The 17,538-nt window shown below is 38.5% G+C and overlaps 2 protein-coding genes across 2 annotated transcripts in view; one reads left to right on the top strand and one right to left on the bottom strand.

Moving 5' to 3' along the window:
- Positions 1 to 9,541, bottom strand: TDO2 (tryptophan 2,3-dioxygenase). The gene is made up of 12 exons (XM_026041651.1): positions 9,465 to 9,541; positions 8,988 to 9,093; positions 8,452 to 8,542; positions 7,648 to 7,718; positions 6,085 to 6,212; positions 4,700 to 4,886; positions 3,277 to 3,384; positions 2,176 to 2,287; positions 1,988 to 2,045; positions 1,407 to 1,486; positions 761 to 851; positions 1 to 592 (listed from the first exon to the last, which is right to left on the bottom strand). Exons 1-12 carry the CDS (start codon positions 9,497 to 9,499, stop codon positions 439 to 441), a joined length of 1,221 nt encoding a protein of 406 aa, XP_025897436.1. The 5' UTR covers positions 9,500 to 9,541; the 3' UTR covers positions 1 to 438.
- ASIC5 (acid sensing ion channel subunit family member 5) overlaps positions 9,498 to 17,538 on the top strand; it is a 23,922-nt gene continuing 15,881 nt past the window's right edge. The window contains exon 1 of the mRNA XM_026041625.1: positions 9,498 to 9,684. Within this exon, the coding sequence (XP_025897410.1) occupies positions 9,498 to 9,684 (187 nt within the window). The remainder of the gene's footprint in view (positions 9,685 to 17,538) is intronic.

Raw genomic sequence — 17,538 nt, forward strand, 5'->3', positions numbered from 1 at the left:
AATATGATCTCTAGTTTATATGTATAAAGATTTCAGTTTCCATAGATTCAAGACTTAAGATTTTTCTAAAAATCTTGCTTTTGTAAATCTTACCTCAAATTTCTTTTTGAAATTCCACTAGGAAAAAATGTGCAAATAAGAGATGAGTATGGTAATTCTGTCTGATTTGCTCCCTTTAGCCCTCTTTTTGGTAAAGATACAGCTTTTTAACCTACTGGTCCCACATTGGTCAGTGAGTTTAATTAGGATGTATTAACATAGCCTAATACAATACAGATGTTTTATAATAAGCTGATTATACTATTCACAGAGCTGTTACATATAAATACATATTTACACCCCCCCCACTGTACAAGAGCAGTTGCTCTATTTGAGAGAGAGCACCAGTCACTGTGGTGGATCTGAAGTGCTTTAGAGCAGTCGTCCTGGAAAGGTGCTTTAATCTGAGTCATCGCTGCTAAAATAGGAGCTGTCGCAATATTCTGCTGTATAAAGGAATTTATGAATAGTTGGATTCATCTTTGGTATCCAGTGCCTTGGCACTAAAAACGTTGAAAGATTGAACAAATCCACAAACACCTTGTACCTGTCGCTGGAAAAAGAGAATCAGACCAATTAAAGCTGTTCTATTAGTTTAGGAAGGTCCTAATTCCAAGATWCCCAGGAATCATTCTCTAGGGGCTGAAATCCGGCCCCTGTCTTTGCAGGATTTAGGAACTGCTCTTTCACACACCAGAAATCCAAGGCATTAATCTCTTACCTCACTGTCGAGCGCAGATAGTGGTAGCCGGATGAGCCCCCTGTGCCAGCCTTGCTGCCGATCATCCTGTGCACCATGCACACGTGGTTATCTGGGGAACACACAGCCATTAAGGACGTGCTTAAGGCTTGGTCAGACCAAGCTGTATGACATGAAATACTGTGACATTTAAAGACCATAGATAACACAAATTCAGCAAAGGAAGGATTAATTCTGCCAGTTTTCAGTCCGTTGATACAAAATGATTAATTCTGCCTAGTACAGAAAGTGTACACTATTGTACATTATAATAAATCTGTTACACCAAGTTAACAGTCATTTGTGTTCGCCTAGGTAGGGAAAGAACAGAAGGAATGTTGGCATATGACAACATCGTAGTTGTGAATTTCAGGTTGGATCATAGACTCATAGAATCCTTAAGGTTAGAAGGAAACTCTAGAGATCATCTAGTCCAACCCTTGTTGGAAAATAATACTTATTAACCCACAAAGTGTTCCATCTTTCCACAAACATACCAAAAAAAAAAACAAAAAAAACCAAAAAACACTCAATTTCTAAAAGTCTGGGCATAAATAGTGTAAGAAAGGGTGAAATAAGACAGTTTGATCTTAAAGACAAAGTGTCACAGTAAAAGGGAGAAACTTACACCTCCATTTGGTCATGAGTACGTCAATATCCATAAGAGAAGTAAGAAGCTGGAAGGGAACCTGGAAACGAGGCTCTTCCCTTGGAAAAGCAAAGAGAAGAAAGAGAGACCTCTATGTTAAGGACGTACTATATTTTTCAAAGTAGCAGTTCAGCAATGCATATCACTGACTCACAGATATTTCTCTAAATAGTGGGATACCTGGACACAGTCAGTAAAAGCTTCTGCTGTGTAAGCCTCAATCTCACCCTTGGGAACATACTCCAGATCTTTGTGGGACACTGTGGTGCAGTTTGTACAAACCATTTGCACAATCTGAGACACAGTATAGGGCCCAACACCAGAAGTGGCCTCCTAGAGAGGCTGAGGGACCTCAACCCAGTGAGATCCTTCTCCTTGGACTGCCCTGAGCAGCCTCAGCTGACTTTGAACTTGGAGCTAAGCAATGGCCCTGGCTTGAGCAGATGGCTGGAACAGSTGACTTTCCAAGGTCCAGTCCAACCTGAATTAGTCCATGACTATGTTCTTAACCCTCACCTCTTCTGCTCCCCGTACACTGAAGATGCATCTTGTAACATTACCTGTAGAAGTAGATCATTAGGGCACCCTTCAGTGCTTTATAAGACAGTCGTCTTTCTCCTGCAAAATAGAGTTGTCTTTAGTTTGCTGTTATTTTTTTCTGCAAATTTAATGAAAACGTTAGATAACTACGTCTGTATCATATGAAATACAAAAAGAAGGCTTATCAATATATATTAATGTATTCTACCTTTACTAAGAAGGTGTTCATGGCGTTTTTCATCAAATAACGAAAGTAGTACATCTTTCTGTTTTTGGAGTTCCAATAATAGGTCATCTTTTTCTTCTGACTCTGGTTTGGCCTTTGATATTTAAARTAAAAGTAGTTTTTAGAATTCAGCAGGGCAAAGTTCAGCTCTTGAATGATCCGTGATGTAATTTTTATTTCTATCAGCAATACCTTGTAAATTCATACCTTAAATGTAAGAGCTGTATATTCAAACAAGGTAGAAAAGTCGTTGTCTTTGGCAAAAGAATTATGACAAAATATACAAGAAATATATACAATTAAATAACTGCTATACAACTTGGATAAATGAATATTCAAAAAGGTGCAACATGTAACTTTTCTTTAGGTCTGCGCACATTAGAAAAATCCAATCTTTATTTGTTTGAAGTCTAATTATTTTAATTCTTCATTTTTAAGGCAAAAGGAACACCCCCTGCGCAGAAAAGAGCAAAATGCAAGTAGGTGGAAGGCTTAGAAGGTTGTAAGCAGGCGTTCTCAAGAACTTGATTAGCTTTTGCTTTATGCTCTTTTTTCCTTCTTCGTTAAACATGCGCTTCAGCCTACATGCCTTACAATATTCTGGGACAGCTGAATCATTTGCTTCTAAAAATGAAGAGGGTTTTTTTGTGTGTGCTCATTTGCCAATGTAATTTAAAGAATCTCACAGCAGCAAATTGTCACATATCATTAAATAGAAACAAGAAGTTAATAATGAAGCGGCATGACTTTCCATCATCCATATGGGCTCAAACTGTGTGGAGCTTTACTGGGAACTGTAAATGCAGACACTCCAAGTTATTGTTTCTGTAAATTCAGTTCTAACCCTTCCACTCGTACTGGTCTTTTCTTTTCGCAATTAAAATCCATACATGCTTTAGACATTCTTAGATGTCAAATTAAGAACATAAAATCAGATTTCCTGGAAAAAATATGTGCATTTTCTTTCATGCCTTTGCAAACAGAAGCTGTTGAAGATTAAGTGTAGTGGTCCAAAACTAAATTTCAGGATGTGGTCTTGCCAGCTCTCTCTGCTTATTGTTAGATTAGGAGTACATTTTATACCTGCACCATGGCAAATTCCTCTTCCAGACCTCTTAAAACATTCACTTCAAATTGTCCCCAGAAATCAAATCCCTCTGCTTCAAGTCCTGGTGTTCTTTCCAGCCATGCCTTTAATAATAACAATAATGTATTCAAATATTAATAATGTAAAKAAATTACCAAAGAATTACAAGTTATAGTAGCGTAATTATGTTACTGCAGTTGTTCCAGTTTAATTTCCCGCAGAGATGCTCTAAGAAGTGTGTTCGCGTGTAAGATTTATATCTATGTAGTAAGGTATAATCCATAGATTCTCAATAATTCCTAAATCACCAGTTGTTGGGAGACAAAAATTGTCTCATTCTAGCAGCATTTTTAAACACCAAATCCCTTAAGTTTATAAATACAGGAAAATAATCTTATCCTACGTAAATAGGATAAATGTTAAGACACATGAGGAAGATAGAGAACAATCCAATGGAACAAGTAGTTTCTGCTATAACAGAAGGAGTGAACACTGATCAAGCTGTCATTAACTTACCTCAAAATAGAAGGAAAGGATAATGTAAAACACAGATTTACTTGGCTATTATCAGAACTTCCTTTCTAAGTTCTTTACAGTAATAAAAGTGAAATTGGAAGAAAAAAAATAGGAAGTTTTCAGGTTGGATCTCCTCTAGAGATAATTTGACTTAGCTCCTTCTCATCTGAAAGAAACCTCAAGATGATCAAGTCTTCTTTTAGGAAGAAAAGTTGCATAAACCTCAAATATGTTCTATAAGAGCTGTCATTAGGGGAATTAATAGAGAATAAGTGGATGTTATTGAGGCTTTAGAAAAGTGCATAAATTTAATTATGAAAATGACAGGGGAGTAGTTAGACAAGTTACTGTGAGTTATTTATAATTTTGAAAAAAGTATTAAAATCAAGGTAAGTGATAATGAAACATAAAACATATGACATATATATAAGATGTTATGAAACATAGACATCTTTTTCTTCTTTCCTTTCTTGGTTAGCATATTTTGCTTTTCTTTGGTGGCCTTGTCTAATAAAGGTGAGCATCAATACCAGGGGACATATTACAAAAGTTTCTTCCAAAATAAAGCTTAAGRTCATGAAAAATGATGGAGATGAAGCAGTACACAGATATTCACAGACATCTTAGACTTCTGGAATACAATTCAACAGTTTAGCACTCAGTGAGGCTTTTCCCTTCAGACAAGAGGAGAAGTCATGAAAACTCAGTAGTGCTGTTGGCTTTCTGATGGGCAACTCCCTTTCACATTAAATTCACTACAAATCCAATTTGTGATTGATGGGGCAATTGACAGCTTGCTTGCTTCTCTCACGGGACAAGGGTTTGCCACTGGCAGCGTTGAAGAACATTCTTTGGAGCGAGGAAGGAAAGATAAGCCATAGGTCACAGCACAGAGCCCGTTACCTCCACCAGCTGCAGCAGCGTTGGCTCTTGCTCCGACTGAAGCAGTTTCTCGTAATCCTGCCCCTTGAAGTTATCACGGTAGTGCCGGCGGTTGTAGGGCACCCTCAGGCTCTGCGGAACACCAATTTTGTTCTCCAGCAAGCGAAACTGCAGGCTCTGAAAACCCGAGGCTGGGCTTAAGTAGTCTCTGTGGGAATAGAGGAAATGAAAAACAAAAGAGCTATTAATTTATGGCATGGCTATTCTGGTTTTTTACAAAAGAAAAAGACGGTATCTCTCACATTTGAAGACTACCAAATATATGTCTGAACTTTTGTACTACTGTTSCAAATAAGACAATACACATAAAAGCTATTTTAATGCAACCATAATGTATATATATTTTTTTCTAGCTATATAGTGTTTGTTTGCACACAAAAAACTACTCAAGTGTTTTCAAGAAGGATTTGGTGTGTGGTACAGGAGGAGGCTTCAGTGAGTATCATTTCTGTTCCAAACAGAAAAAGTATCTTCCCTCCAAGAAGGTATTAGGAAAATTTTCACAAATTAATAAATGCACTTTAAATAGGCTTGATACACCTAAGAATAATTACCATCTAGAAATAGAATCAAGTCCAGAAAAAACACTTAGTGGGTTTTATTTGAGGGATTGGAGTGGGCTTGTTTCAGACTTATGTCAGGTTGTCCATGTAGAAAGAATTATTTAATAAAGTAACCTAKAAACCCACATTGTTAGACAATTGCTATATACTTTAGACTGAAGATACAAGATTTGGTGAATCCGTGAAAACTGATCATTGATTTGACCTTATAATTACTTATCAGAATGTTACCCAGAGTGTGAGGTTAAATAGCAGAGAAGAGAAATCTAGATTCTCATGTATTTCTCCTGCTCTATTGGAAGTGCAGAAGAAACACRGGTCTCAAACTTCAATTGGAAGCAATATTATGTTTCATGTGCTTTCAAGTTAGGGACCATTGGAAAAAAAAAAGTGCCTTAAAACAGTGTAGAAGTAGATGAGATGCTGGGTAACATTTAAGTCAAGAATTAGGCAGATCACAGACATAAACAGAATACAATACTTTCTATTGTTTCTGCCATTAATTTAAATAATTATTTTTAAAGCATCAAGTATAAATATCAAAAAATAACTTGGATATCATTGTAGAGCTCGCTGGGCTTGCACCAAAGCTCATTTCCTGGCTGATCCTTGTACTCTAATGCCATGGTGCTCTCTTTCGAGCACACTCTCATCTTCGCTGCCTGATCAGGTGTTTCACACCGCCAGGACACACGCAAGTCCTGCCGTAACTTCACAGTCAGCCGCCCTATGGATGACAATCCCTCATTCAGAGATTGCTGTGGAGAGGTGGGAAGTATTTACCTGAAATCAAAGAAGTCCAGTGCGGTCATTGTTTCCAAAACTGAGAACTGTTCCACAAGTAGTTTTAGAATCATGGAAATTCTGTGCATCCGAGTAATAACCTTTAGCATGTTCCGCTCATCTCTTACCTTGAGAAAAAACAAGGATCACACCAGATGGAGAACAGGGCTCTCTAAAGAGCTTGTGTTTTACCTACCTAAATCTTTTTGAAGTTGTATATCACTATAGTTCCCAAGCATTTTCCATAGCAGCAGCAAAATCTCATGTTGAACATACAATCCTATTTTTAATTGAAATATGAAATGATAATTTTCAAAAGACCAAAATCTGATTTTCTGTCGGTGCTAATAGCTCATAACTGCGTCATATATCAACTTCCTTCAAGAGGAAGTTGAACACGTGGCCTTCAGAAAAGGCTGATGAAACTCTTACTAATTTTAAAAGGATCTTTTATTTTGGTGCACACAAGCAAAAAACATCAAACTACAAAAATGAAGGATGAAAACCATTTACCTGATCACCTTACCCTATTTTTAAGCTTAACATTGACATTTCAATTTCCAATCAAAAATTTAGGTTTATCACTGAAATAAATAATGAAGAATTATTCTTCTTAAGAACTAATTGTGACTTTGCTATTATGTTGCACTAGAAAGCCAACAAAATTACAAATATTGAGGAGAACAAAAATATTTTCTTTGAACATTTTAATTGAAAGGCTCCTTATTTTCTGTGTTCTCCTCTCAAATTTTCTTCTCAAAACACACATTCAGGATGTTATTCAACACACAAGGCATATTTCAAATTGCATGCAGACAGCCATCTTTCTGTGATATAGAATAAAATCAGGAGTTTGGCTACATTATTTATAGTTACAAAATGTATTTAGTTTTAGACACATGTTYAGAGAGGTTACGTATTATTTTGAGCTATTTATAGTTTTATATATAATAAAATCAATATTTGTCCTTTTTTAGAAATTATCACACAATCATATATAGTGATTTTGATTATTGGTGTTATGCTTGATTTAATAATGCGCAATTCCTGAAAATAGTTTTCCTTTCACCCATCAGACACTGGATGGAAGGGGTTACCACTACAGTCAACAGTATATAGAATGTCTCTTGCAAATATTTGAAAAAAGCCAGAAGTGGCATTTCAACATAAAGATACACATTAGCCTTCTGTTTTTCAGGGTTGCCTTTGAGCACGCAAAATATTCTGAAAAGAGAGTCTGCAATGTTATCCAGTGCTAGCAGGAGAGTATAGAGCATTTCGATCCATGAGCTTAGTCCTGGAGAGGGATGTATGTAGAAGGTAGATGGCAGGAGGAAATGGCATTTTGCAGACCAAAGGTCTGTATTAYTGTGATAGAGGAACTACTCAGAAAAATTTCAGTGTATTTTGTGTGTGTGTGTGCACGCGCGCACATGTATGTGTTGTTGTTTTATGGACACAAATACACATTAAGTTAGTAAAACCCAAATACATCAGGCCAGGAGGCAAGAGGAAGGAGAAAGGCCCAAATTTTCCCCAAAAGCATATTTGTTCTCAACTTACATGGCCATTTTGAAAGATCACCCGAACAGAGTCCATTTCCCATAGAATCTGCTTAAACCAAAGCTCATAAGCTACAAGAAAATAAGCACTGTTAGCATTAACTTAACATCTCTGGGTTTTCTTCATACTATTAATGAAATGAAATATTTATATTTTGATTAGAAACGAATAGCTTATATTTACACTGTTGGTATATGCAATGCTGCTATACACACATGCATCCATTTTAAGCATGCCACCCCTTACCCAAGGTATTATTACATGAAATAATTTAGCTTCAAGAATATAAACTGATCAGATGAAAAAGATGTTATTTGATATACAGAATTCCCATTACAAAGGGGAAAAGATAAATTAGCCCTGACACTCCAGAAGCAGAAGCAGCACTGTGGCATCCCCAGCTAATCCCAAAGCTGTTTATAATCTTTATACAGATTGAATGTTCTTGGCACAATGGTTAAAATGCGACTGAGGCTTCAGAGAAGACACAACCCAACACACTGCACAGTAGCCCGTTACTCAGATRGGAAACCAATTTCCCCATCTTCATTTTTCTATAAACAGAATTCAAATCAGAATTCAATTTATTAGACTCCAAATATTATAATGCTTCCTAAGTATAGAGTTGGATACAGCCCTACTAAGGATATAGGGAAAATACACAAATATAAGCACAGAYAAGAGAGTGAGAGAGTTGTAGTGTCTAAAGCGGAAATTATTTATACATTGTACATTTTAGCACTAATTTACTCCCCTTGCCAAGAACACCAGCTAGCTACACCACGACTCCTCACAGCCCCTTACCTTGATGTGTCACAATAAAAAGATGCTCATCATGGATTTTGTTTCCTTTCTTTTCACTCTGGAGTTCTTGAGCATTCAATATTTTGTTCAGCTTAAAAATAAAAGTAAAACTATTCAGTAACGCTCTCTATTCTGCTAGCAGCAGTGGTGTGGCAATTAGAAATACTATACAAAAAAGTATAGGCCTTATATTCCAGCCTGTATTAAAAGTCAGACTAAATGGTAACAGGAGTCTCTTACTTTTTAATTAAAAAAAAAAAATAAAAAAAGAACTGCCTAAAACGAGGCATTTAGATATCTCAGGCAGTAGAGTTCAGAAAATAATTCCAAGGGTTTTTTTAAAAATTACTGGAAGAAAAAGAAAAAAGAAAAGAAAAAAATCCAACTCATTCTCCAGATCACATATTCAGGTATCCACCAGTCGTCATCTGTGAAACATGGATCCTCTAATGAAAGTCTRTGTAGTCATGGGGAGGAAAAGTGTCAAAATGTCTTAAGTGGGAGCAGGGCACTGAAAACCGAATCCTTACACTTACTTGGAGATAGTCTCCATAGACGAGTCCGCCCTTGCTCGCTTTATTCAGCCCTTCTTGTGACTTGTCATCTTTCTCATCTTCCAAAGATAGCTTGCTAAAATTAAATCTAAAGAAAAATGGGTAAATACATAGGTAAATAAATAAACTATGAATAAAACAGCAGTTATACTAGCAGATGCACCTAAAGTTCAGAAAATATCTTGCTTTGAGAAGCTGAACCCCTAAAGCAGTCACTAAATAAGAACAATATACTTGAAATACATCTTTTCACAGTAGCAGCTGGTGACATTAATCTTGTGCACAGAATAACCGTGCTCAGAAGACTCCCTGTCCCGTCTCCTTTCCCTTAGGAATGCGGACGGCTCAGCAGCAATAGCAAACAGACTTCTTTTGCTAATTAATTCCTCTCTGAGCTTCGATAACACTATATCTCGCACAGTGCCACTAGAAAGCAGAATAAAGAGAAGACGGACTCACTGGTATTTGCTGCCCATGAAGGGGCAGCCGCTCATGATCCCGGGATCCGCGCTCACCGAGCCACCCTCCCTTGCACAGCCTCCGCGGGGCTCCCGAATCCACCACCACCACCTTATATGTAACCTTATCTCRCTCATAGGCCAACCCCCGGCCCCCTCCTTCATCTCTAGCCCATCCCTGCTCTTTGATAACTGCAGAAACTCTCACAGCGCAAAGGTCAGTAAGTTGATGTGTTGGTCACGGGCTGCTCTTTCTCAGTCAAAACATGACCAGCTGCAATCCTCGCTTTCCCCTATGTCACCCGCTCTCTGGTGGCTTTTCCTGCCAGGGCTTCCAACACTTTCTGCTGCCTATTTGGGAACCAACACCGGCAAGTTAATGAGAGGGCAAGTAAAAGGCAATATTTAATATAGGACTTGTTAAAGTAGGGTAGCAAATTGCAATTATATTTGCAAGAGATTCCAAATAATACATTTATTTTCAAAAATGCACACAGATTTTCTTAGATAAGAAAACTAATCATACACATTTCATGAATTATTTTTTCCAGGGTTAACTCGTGAAAATTTCTTAATTCTATTTCTTCATGCAGAAGTTTCACTCTCATTTGTTGACAGATGTTACTCAATTCTGTTTAATCATCAGCTTAACACACAATGAAGTAACCAGTGAGCAGTGCGCATTCCTTTCGTCATCGGGCCTGCCAGCTCCCTTAAAAAAAGTASTTAATGCTCAGTTTTACTGTAAACACTACAGGCCCCCTGTGAACTCAGGGCACATACCCTCTGCCAGGCTCCCAATGTGTAGTGATGCCAGGTAGTTTCAGCTCTTTTAGTCACTTAAACATAGYTGGTTCACAAAAAGAATAGTCATGCTTGTGATGTAGGAATCATTAAGGTCAAGGTGCTCCTCCTTCATGATGCAAAACCTGACAGTAAACTATTCCTCATTGCTCACATCTGCATTCACAGCACAAGTAGAGGGTGACGACATCTGTGCTTTACACTGTGCCATTTGCACTTAAAGAACATTACTACAAACCAAATAACACGACCTTTAGCATGGTTAAGATCTCAAAGGCACAGAAAAAGAGGCCTTATGTTGTCGTCCCCATACACCTTTAATCCAAACACCCAGCCTGAGTTTCCACAGTGAAATCAAAACTTTTCTTGTGGCACAAGCAAAGAAAGAGTATGAATTTAATCTAAAAAAAAAAAAAACCACTGAACTTCACCAAAACAAACAAACAAAATAGTCTCTTTTCTTGTGCAGTTTTACTTTCTTCTGTGAAACACAGACTTCCAGAGCACCGGTCTGGCCTTGCAACCTTTATATTGCTACCTGGTAGGGGAAGGACTTTGAAGTCTTGGAGCCCTTTTAAACCCTGTGCTTAACAAAACATTAACTCCCACTTGGGGAAGTAAATCTGCCCTTAATTGGCTCAGGAATACCAAGCTCTCCCAAAATCTAGCCTGGGCTCCTGTCCCAAGCAAGCCCCTGCAGTAGCTCTCCTCCTGTTTCAGCAGTAGCAGAGCTTCACTTAATGCAGTGACAGCAAACCAGCCAGAATGCAACAGCTCAGAAAGGTATTTCCCAAATGTCCAGACTGTCTCCTTAAGGATCTTAGTTGATCACTCCTAAGTGATRAATGACATCCTAAGGAGAAACTTGGCGATTCAAGCGAAACCGGCCCRTGACCACCACTGGTGATGATTCACCACGTGCTCTTCTCCCTGTTAAATCCTCTCATGCCCCTGTGATTTGAAAGCTCAGCTGGGCCCAGGATCATCCCACAGGACCCTGCATGTTTTATCTTCAATTTYGGCCTTACCATTATTGCTTGCAACTAGCAACCTTACAGGAGCACGAGATAAGTGAGAGCACACAAAAACGCAAGCCTGCAAATTCGCGCAAAACTGCTAAGATACCACCGTGGTTTGACTCAAGCCCCGTGCAGGCCACAAATGCACTCCTCCAACCCTGTTTGTACAGCATCGATGACGATTTAAAATAAGGAAGAAGAGCCTTTTGGCAGTGCTGTCACTACTGAAACATCACTAGTGAAATATTTGATTAGATCTCAGAAAAGCCTCAACAAATTTCCAAGTTCCTTTCCATGGCAGAGAAAGTCAGAGATAAGCAAGCTGTTAGGTTTGTGTGCAGTGTCGATGGAGATGCTGAGCTCAAGTTTTGTACTTTTATAAGTAGAAGGGAATGAATAAATATGTGCTTACCAAAAAAATACTACCTAATACCACAGGTTCAAAAATTATTCCTTAGCCTCTAGAAGGGAGTACTATATACGCCGTGTACTCTATAGAGTGCTATATACACCATATACACTATATACTATTATTACAAATACTTTGTTCTCTTTATATCAGGGCTATAGAGGAGTCTCAATTAAGAGATTCTCCCATACAAGATTATCTGAACACAAAATGTAACTGYAATTTTAACTGATGGTGTTACCTTTTTCTCAAAATGCATGAACAGTGGGTTTGCCATTCTCATAGTGAGCACTCGGACACACAAGGAAACATATGCGACTGCACACACCACTTGCTGTCCAAGATGTGGGTGACTGGGCTGGGCTATGGGATGGAAAGTGCCTGCACGCCCTTCCTTCCTCCTCTATCCTGAAAGCCAGGCCTTGGTTAATGCAGAAATGCATCAGGGTACAGTAACCTTTAGCACAGAGCCAGAACATTCTGTTTCATCATGGCTGGGCTGAATACAGCACAGACAGACAAACACTAAGGGAGAATTAAAAAAAAAAAAAAAAGAAAAGAAAATAATCAAACAAGAAAAAATAGATTCCAGGAACTGATTGACTGGCATGGCAGAGCATAGGAACAGTTAAACACTTGTCTTACTCCAGTCTTCCCCTTTCTATCTCCGCTTCCCCTTGTGCCATTACACTATCTCAACCCATCGCAGCTGTGAAAGGGCTAAAGAGAGAAACTGAACTTACCTGGGCTGCAACACGTGAGTTGCAAAGGCAGAAGAGTCTCTCTAGCCAAGCCAGCTGGGGTGCAGTATAGGGCAGAGTGTCCTGCTGTGCACTTCATAGATACAGCTGGAGCCAAGAGTCCACAAAATAAGTTCTTTTTGTGGTTAGCATTAAACACTAGGCTCAGGAGAGATGGGTAAGAATGAGCTCCCACTGCCGTGAAGTCAGCAAGACTCCATCTCTTCTATTATTTTAGAAGTGACCTATTCGCCTATATTATGCTACATGAGTTCTTCTATGAAGGAAAAAAAACCCTACATATAAATAACTTGGACACTTTCACCCTTTTTTTCTGCTCAAGCTCTCACTTTGATTACAAAATCTTCCCAGATCAAGGTTCMTCAAAGGCTGTTTAATTTGGACAAGGAGCTTGGAGACCTGGCTACAAATGACACTTGAAGCTTTCCAAAGCTGTTACCCTATTATCCTACCTAGAATTACAGTCTAGGAGTTAGCCAGTACAGATATTTTTGATCCACATAAGAATGACTGCACTGAGTAAAATTTAGGTCTTCCTGAGGTCCTCATGGCCCTGTATTGAGCAATCCTCTCTCGCCCATCTGCAGCCTGCAGCAAAAAGTTCTACAGCTGAAACACATCCATCTGAGAGCGCTGCCCCGGGCTACTCAAACTTCCTTCCCAGCCACCAAGTAATTTTAATTTCTATTTGGTCCTAAATCATAGCCTGTGTGAAATAACTGGACTACAGCCTTAATAGCTTCACTCACTCTTCTCTGCATCTGCTCTAACTCTACCTTCAAAAGGCAAAACTTTAACTGATGGGTTGATGGGAGCACTGTTACCTACACAAAATTACAGTGGTGAAAGAATTTGTCTCTTGGACCATGAAATTCCAAATATAATGGTGAAGTTGAAAAGTAAGCAGTAGAAGAGCTGCTTCTTAGGTTCTTTTGACAAGGTACATCTCAAAATGTTTCTGGATCATCATTATCCTGCTATTTTGAAAAGAATTCAAAGACAGACAAGTTACGCTCAAGTCTATACATTATGCAATGTCCTGAATGTAAAGAATTTTCCAAAAGGCTTTCCAGAACCAAAAGTGTTTTTTTTTTCTCTTTTTTTTTTTTTCCTTTTTTATAAGTTGATAATTATACTGGTGTATCTGCGTTTGACCATTTATTTGTATTTACCATAGGCTCAGTCCAGCACTCTACTTCTAGATATCCTTGTTGGGCTTTCTTCTCATTATTTTGTACATAGCTGAAGCACCTAGCAGCCCAAGCCAGACTCCCTGTACTAGCACAGAACAAGGCCACTTCCCCAGCCAAGCCAGTGATGTAACACAGGAGAGAGGGAGAGAGATAGCTGAGTGAAGACACAAAATAGGAAAGGAGATTTGATACCAAAACCTTGGCTCGCTAGACATTTCCTGATTTTCCARGCTGGTGTTGATCTTTAAGCAGCATTTGAAGTTAACAGTATTTTTAGGAAAAAAAATTAGTAACTCAARGCTTGAATAAACAAGCTTAAAGTTGATGCAATATTAAAAATCTGATCAAACATTTGTACTTAGGGGGAGGATCAGAGCTCAAGGTCTTGCAAACTACAAACAAAGAGCAGAGATAGTGCTGCAAAGATTTTTTTTAATATTCTATTTGTTCTACTTCTTAACCATAAAGAATTGTATCATCACTTCTCAACATACATTTAACTTCCATTAGCATTTCCCATGTCCCAGCACAGTGTCCCTCTTGTCTACCATTTGTGGCTCTACAGAATGGAGCAGAAATCTTTCACATTACTTGATATCTAGTCCTGCTAAAAATGCTAGGATTGGGTGTCCCACTCTCATTACTACCAAATCCTACTATTTTCTTAATATACAACATTGTATATAYAGTATTTTCTCAGTACGAGCAGGCATGACAGTGCTGGGCTTTCCCTTGCCTGCTCGCTGCACTCAGATGGCCAAGGATCCAAGCCTGCCCTCTGAATTGCACCACAAGAGCAATTTATCTTCATATTCTGACTGATAACTATTTCCAGGGTAGGCAGCAAATGTTCTTTCACTGGTACTAACATAACTCCCTTACTTCATTGATGAGAATCAATATTAAAAAGCGAATAAAGCTAAGAAAAAAACCAAATCTTCATCACAGGTAAGAATATGTGAGGTATCACAGTTGTCTCAAGGCAAAGCACTCGTCTCTTAGCATCCTACAGCCACATATTGCAAGGCTCAGCTTTTTAGTGCAGGAAGGCTGTTGTTTTCCCCTCCAAAACACACTAATGCTGTTTACAGTTTAGGGGCAGCAAAATCACAACCGGGAGCCACCAGCTGCACCCAGCCCTTCACATGGTTGAAGGCGTGCTGCTGTTTACCCCATGGCACAGTTGGCTAGGACAAACCCTGTCAACAATTTGCTAATGTGATGCTCTTCAGTGTTAYGTCTCAGATGATGAAGGTATTATAGCATGTTGACAGGAGCAGCTAGGATGCAAACCAATCTTCATGCATTGAAGAATTATACTAATGAAATAATGCGGTTCCAGTGGAAGTCCTTTGAACTTAAGCAGGGATAATGCAACTGGCAAATAACGTTCTCACACGTGATCAGGGTATTTCAGTTAATCAAAAACAGTAGGTTAAGCAACAAAAAGTAAAGGACTGAAAAGAACAAACATTACACTGGGACTTTTAAATACAAGCTTTCCACGTGCCATGGAAACCTCCCTGTCCATCCACTGTCAGAAAGGATTTGTCTGCTCTTGCTACTCCCAGGGCACCACTATTCAAGGGAGAGGAAGCACACTTGGCAAGAGAGCAGAGAACTGCAAAAATAATACATGGTTTGTGTAGAAAATAGTACCTATTAAGAGAGATGGAAAGAATTACACTGGAGCTGTGTAGCTTGCAGAAGACAGTGAGAAGACTGTTGTTAGGCTTCTTTCAAAGACAAAACTAATAAATCATAAATGATTCTCCAYGTACAGAGGGAAAGAAGTAATGGGCTTAAATTAGAGCAAGATAAAGCAGTCCTCAGGAAAAAATAAAATCAATTAGCTGTAGGATACTAGTAACACAAGAACACTTTTAACTAGTATTTTACGTATGAATTAAATAATTGCAGTTCTGTATATTAGTAAATGCTTATATACACACACACATATACACATATCTATAATGTATAAGAATTCCTTGTATTAGATATATAAGAATAAGAAATTTTGCTGCAATTAGGCTGCACATACAAAAGTTTAACAGAAATACTTGTCTTGGCAAATAGCTATACAGTTATGTTGACCATAGAGCATTTTAAAGCCTGTAAAGGTCTTATGAATTTTTCATAGGAAAATAGTTGAAAAGCACTGAGTAACTTCAAAAATCATTTTGAATACAAAATTTATATACTTTTGTCCAAAAAAAATGCATGGCTACATCTGTCACTAGTTGATGTTCTTCATCAGCTCTTACACATTGATAAGGTCTTCTCCAGGCTGAGCAGTCCTAGTCCTTGCAACTTCCTCATAGGGAAAATTGTCCAGTTCCTTCACCATCTTAGTGTCCCTCCTCTGGACTCACTCCAGTGGCTCCATGTGTCTCTGTGACTGTGGAGCCTAAGAGGGAACACAGCGCTCCAGATGTGGCTTCACCAGGGCTGAGAAGAGGAAGGTAAAATATAGAGATACRTAATTCACAAGCTGTTTCTCCAAAATTTTTGGAGAAGATGAAAAACACTCCTAAGGTTACTAAATACTAAAATACTACAGATTCATTCTGCAAGTTACTTGATTAGCAGATTTTGTGTTTGGACTGGGGTGAGAAAGAAAAGGGAGGCTATTGTTTCCAGGACCATTTTGTAGCCTCTGATGCAGGTTGGGCTCACAGGGCCTCCTAGTGTTCAAAGACTTTTCATCCCCTAGTGTTTCCTTAGAATGAGTTAGTATACTAAGACAACCATAAAGTATTTTCYTTTTTACAAAAAAAATAACCACAGAAAAGGCTAGTTAGTCTAATATTTTAAATAAGCTTAAAAAAAGAAAATTTGTAAGGGATTAGATGTCAAACATACTTACCAACTAATAGTTTGAAAGAAAAACTAAGGTGGATCATATTTGGCCTATAGAGAACTTATTTCGCATTTATTTAACCCTATGTACAGTACAGTATGAAAGACCAACATAATACTCCTTTAAGGGCACAAGTAAGTGATACTGTGGCTGTTGCCTGGTACTGTGAATTAGAATACTTTATTTTAATAGAAATCCACAGATAACCACAGATAAAAGCTCAGTAGTGCGTTAGATATGGTTGAACAAAATATTGATACTGAAAAACATTTTAAGTACTTCACTGCCTGAGTAAATACAAATGCTGTCTGGAGCTTGTCTGAGCCTGGARCCTCATCTGTGTGTTCCTGGTGCATTACACAGAAGTAGGAGACTTCCTCACAAGTTTGGTACAGAAATCTACTACTTGTCACCCTGGAACAGCTAAATAGAGTTGAGTGCTTTAACTAAATTATTGTAGCTTGCACATGGGCAGAAGATAGTAATGAAACAGTTGAAGACAGGAGTGATGAAGGGCCAAGCTAATTTACCTAGGAACTATGAACATAAAACTGGACCATTAGTAAGGCATTCAATGAATGAAGCAGCCATAAAATTCCCTTCTCTTTCAGGACAGAGAGATGGAGAAGTTTTCTGGATCTACCTCAAAGACTTCTCAAGCCCACTCCAGGCCTGAATTTTTTAGTTTTCCCAGTTGTCTTTTATTAGATGCCCAAGTTTCCTTAGAAGGMATTTCAAACCCTGCCTTACCACACGTGTAAAACAAAATCATCTCTCACTTTTTCATAGGCAGAAAATGGAACAAGAGACTCTACATGYCCTTTCATCCTCACCCACTTGGTCAATTCTCATTAGCAAAGCTCATTCTTGTGGGGTAAGCTCCACTAAAACATTAAATATGGAGCCAGCCACGAAAGCAGCTATTCAAAGTATGGGGAAATAGTTGGGTCCTGCTGATGGAGGCAGCCCCATGGCAGATGTTCCTGTCCTCTGGGGAAGGTGGACTCTTCACCTATTTGAGATAATTTG

Source organism: Nothoprocta perdicaria, unplaced genomic scaffold (assembly GCF_003342845.1).
Source record: "Nothoprocta perdicaria isolate Ctin4 unplaced genomic scaffold, notPer1 scaffold_29, whole genome shotgun sequence".
Lineage (NCBI taxonomy): Eukaryota > Metazoa > Chordata > Aves > Tinamiformes > Tinamidae > Nothoprocta > Nothoprocta perdicaria.

What these genes read in the sequence shown, in the direction of transcription:
- TDO2 (XM_026041651.1), bottom strand. Translation starts at nt 9,499, where the DNA reads ATGAGCGGCTGCCCCTTCATGGGCAGCAAATACCA. An exon ending in TCTATGGAGACTATCTCCAA is followed by an intron (nt 8,543 to 8,987) that starts GTAAGTGTAAGG and finishes TTTATTTTTAAG; the next exon opens with CTGAACAAAATATTGAATGC. An exon ending in TGATCTTTCAAAATGGCCAT is followed by an intron (nt 6,213 to 7,647) that starts GTAAGTTGAGAA and finishes TTTTTTCTCAAG; the next exon opens with GTAAGAGATGAGCGGAACAT.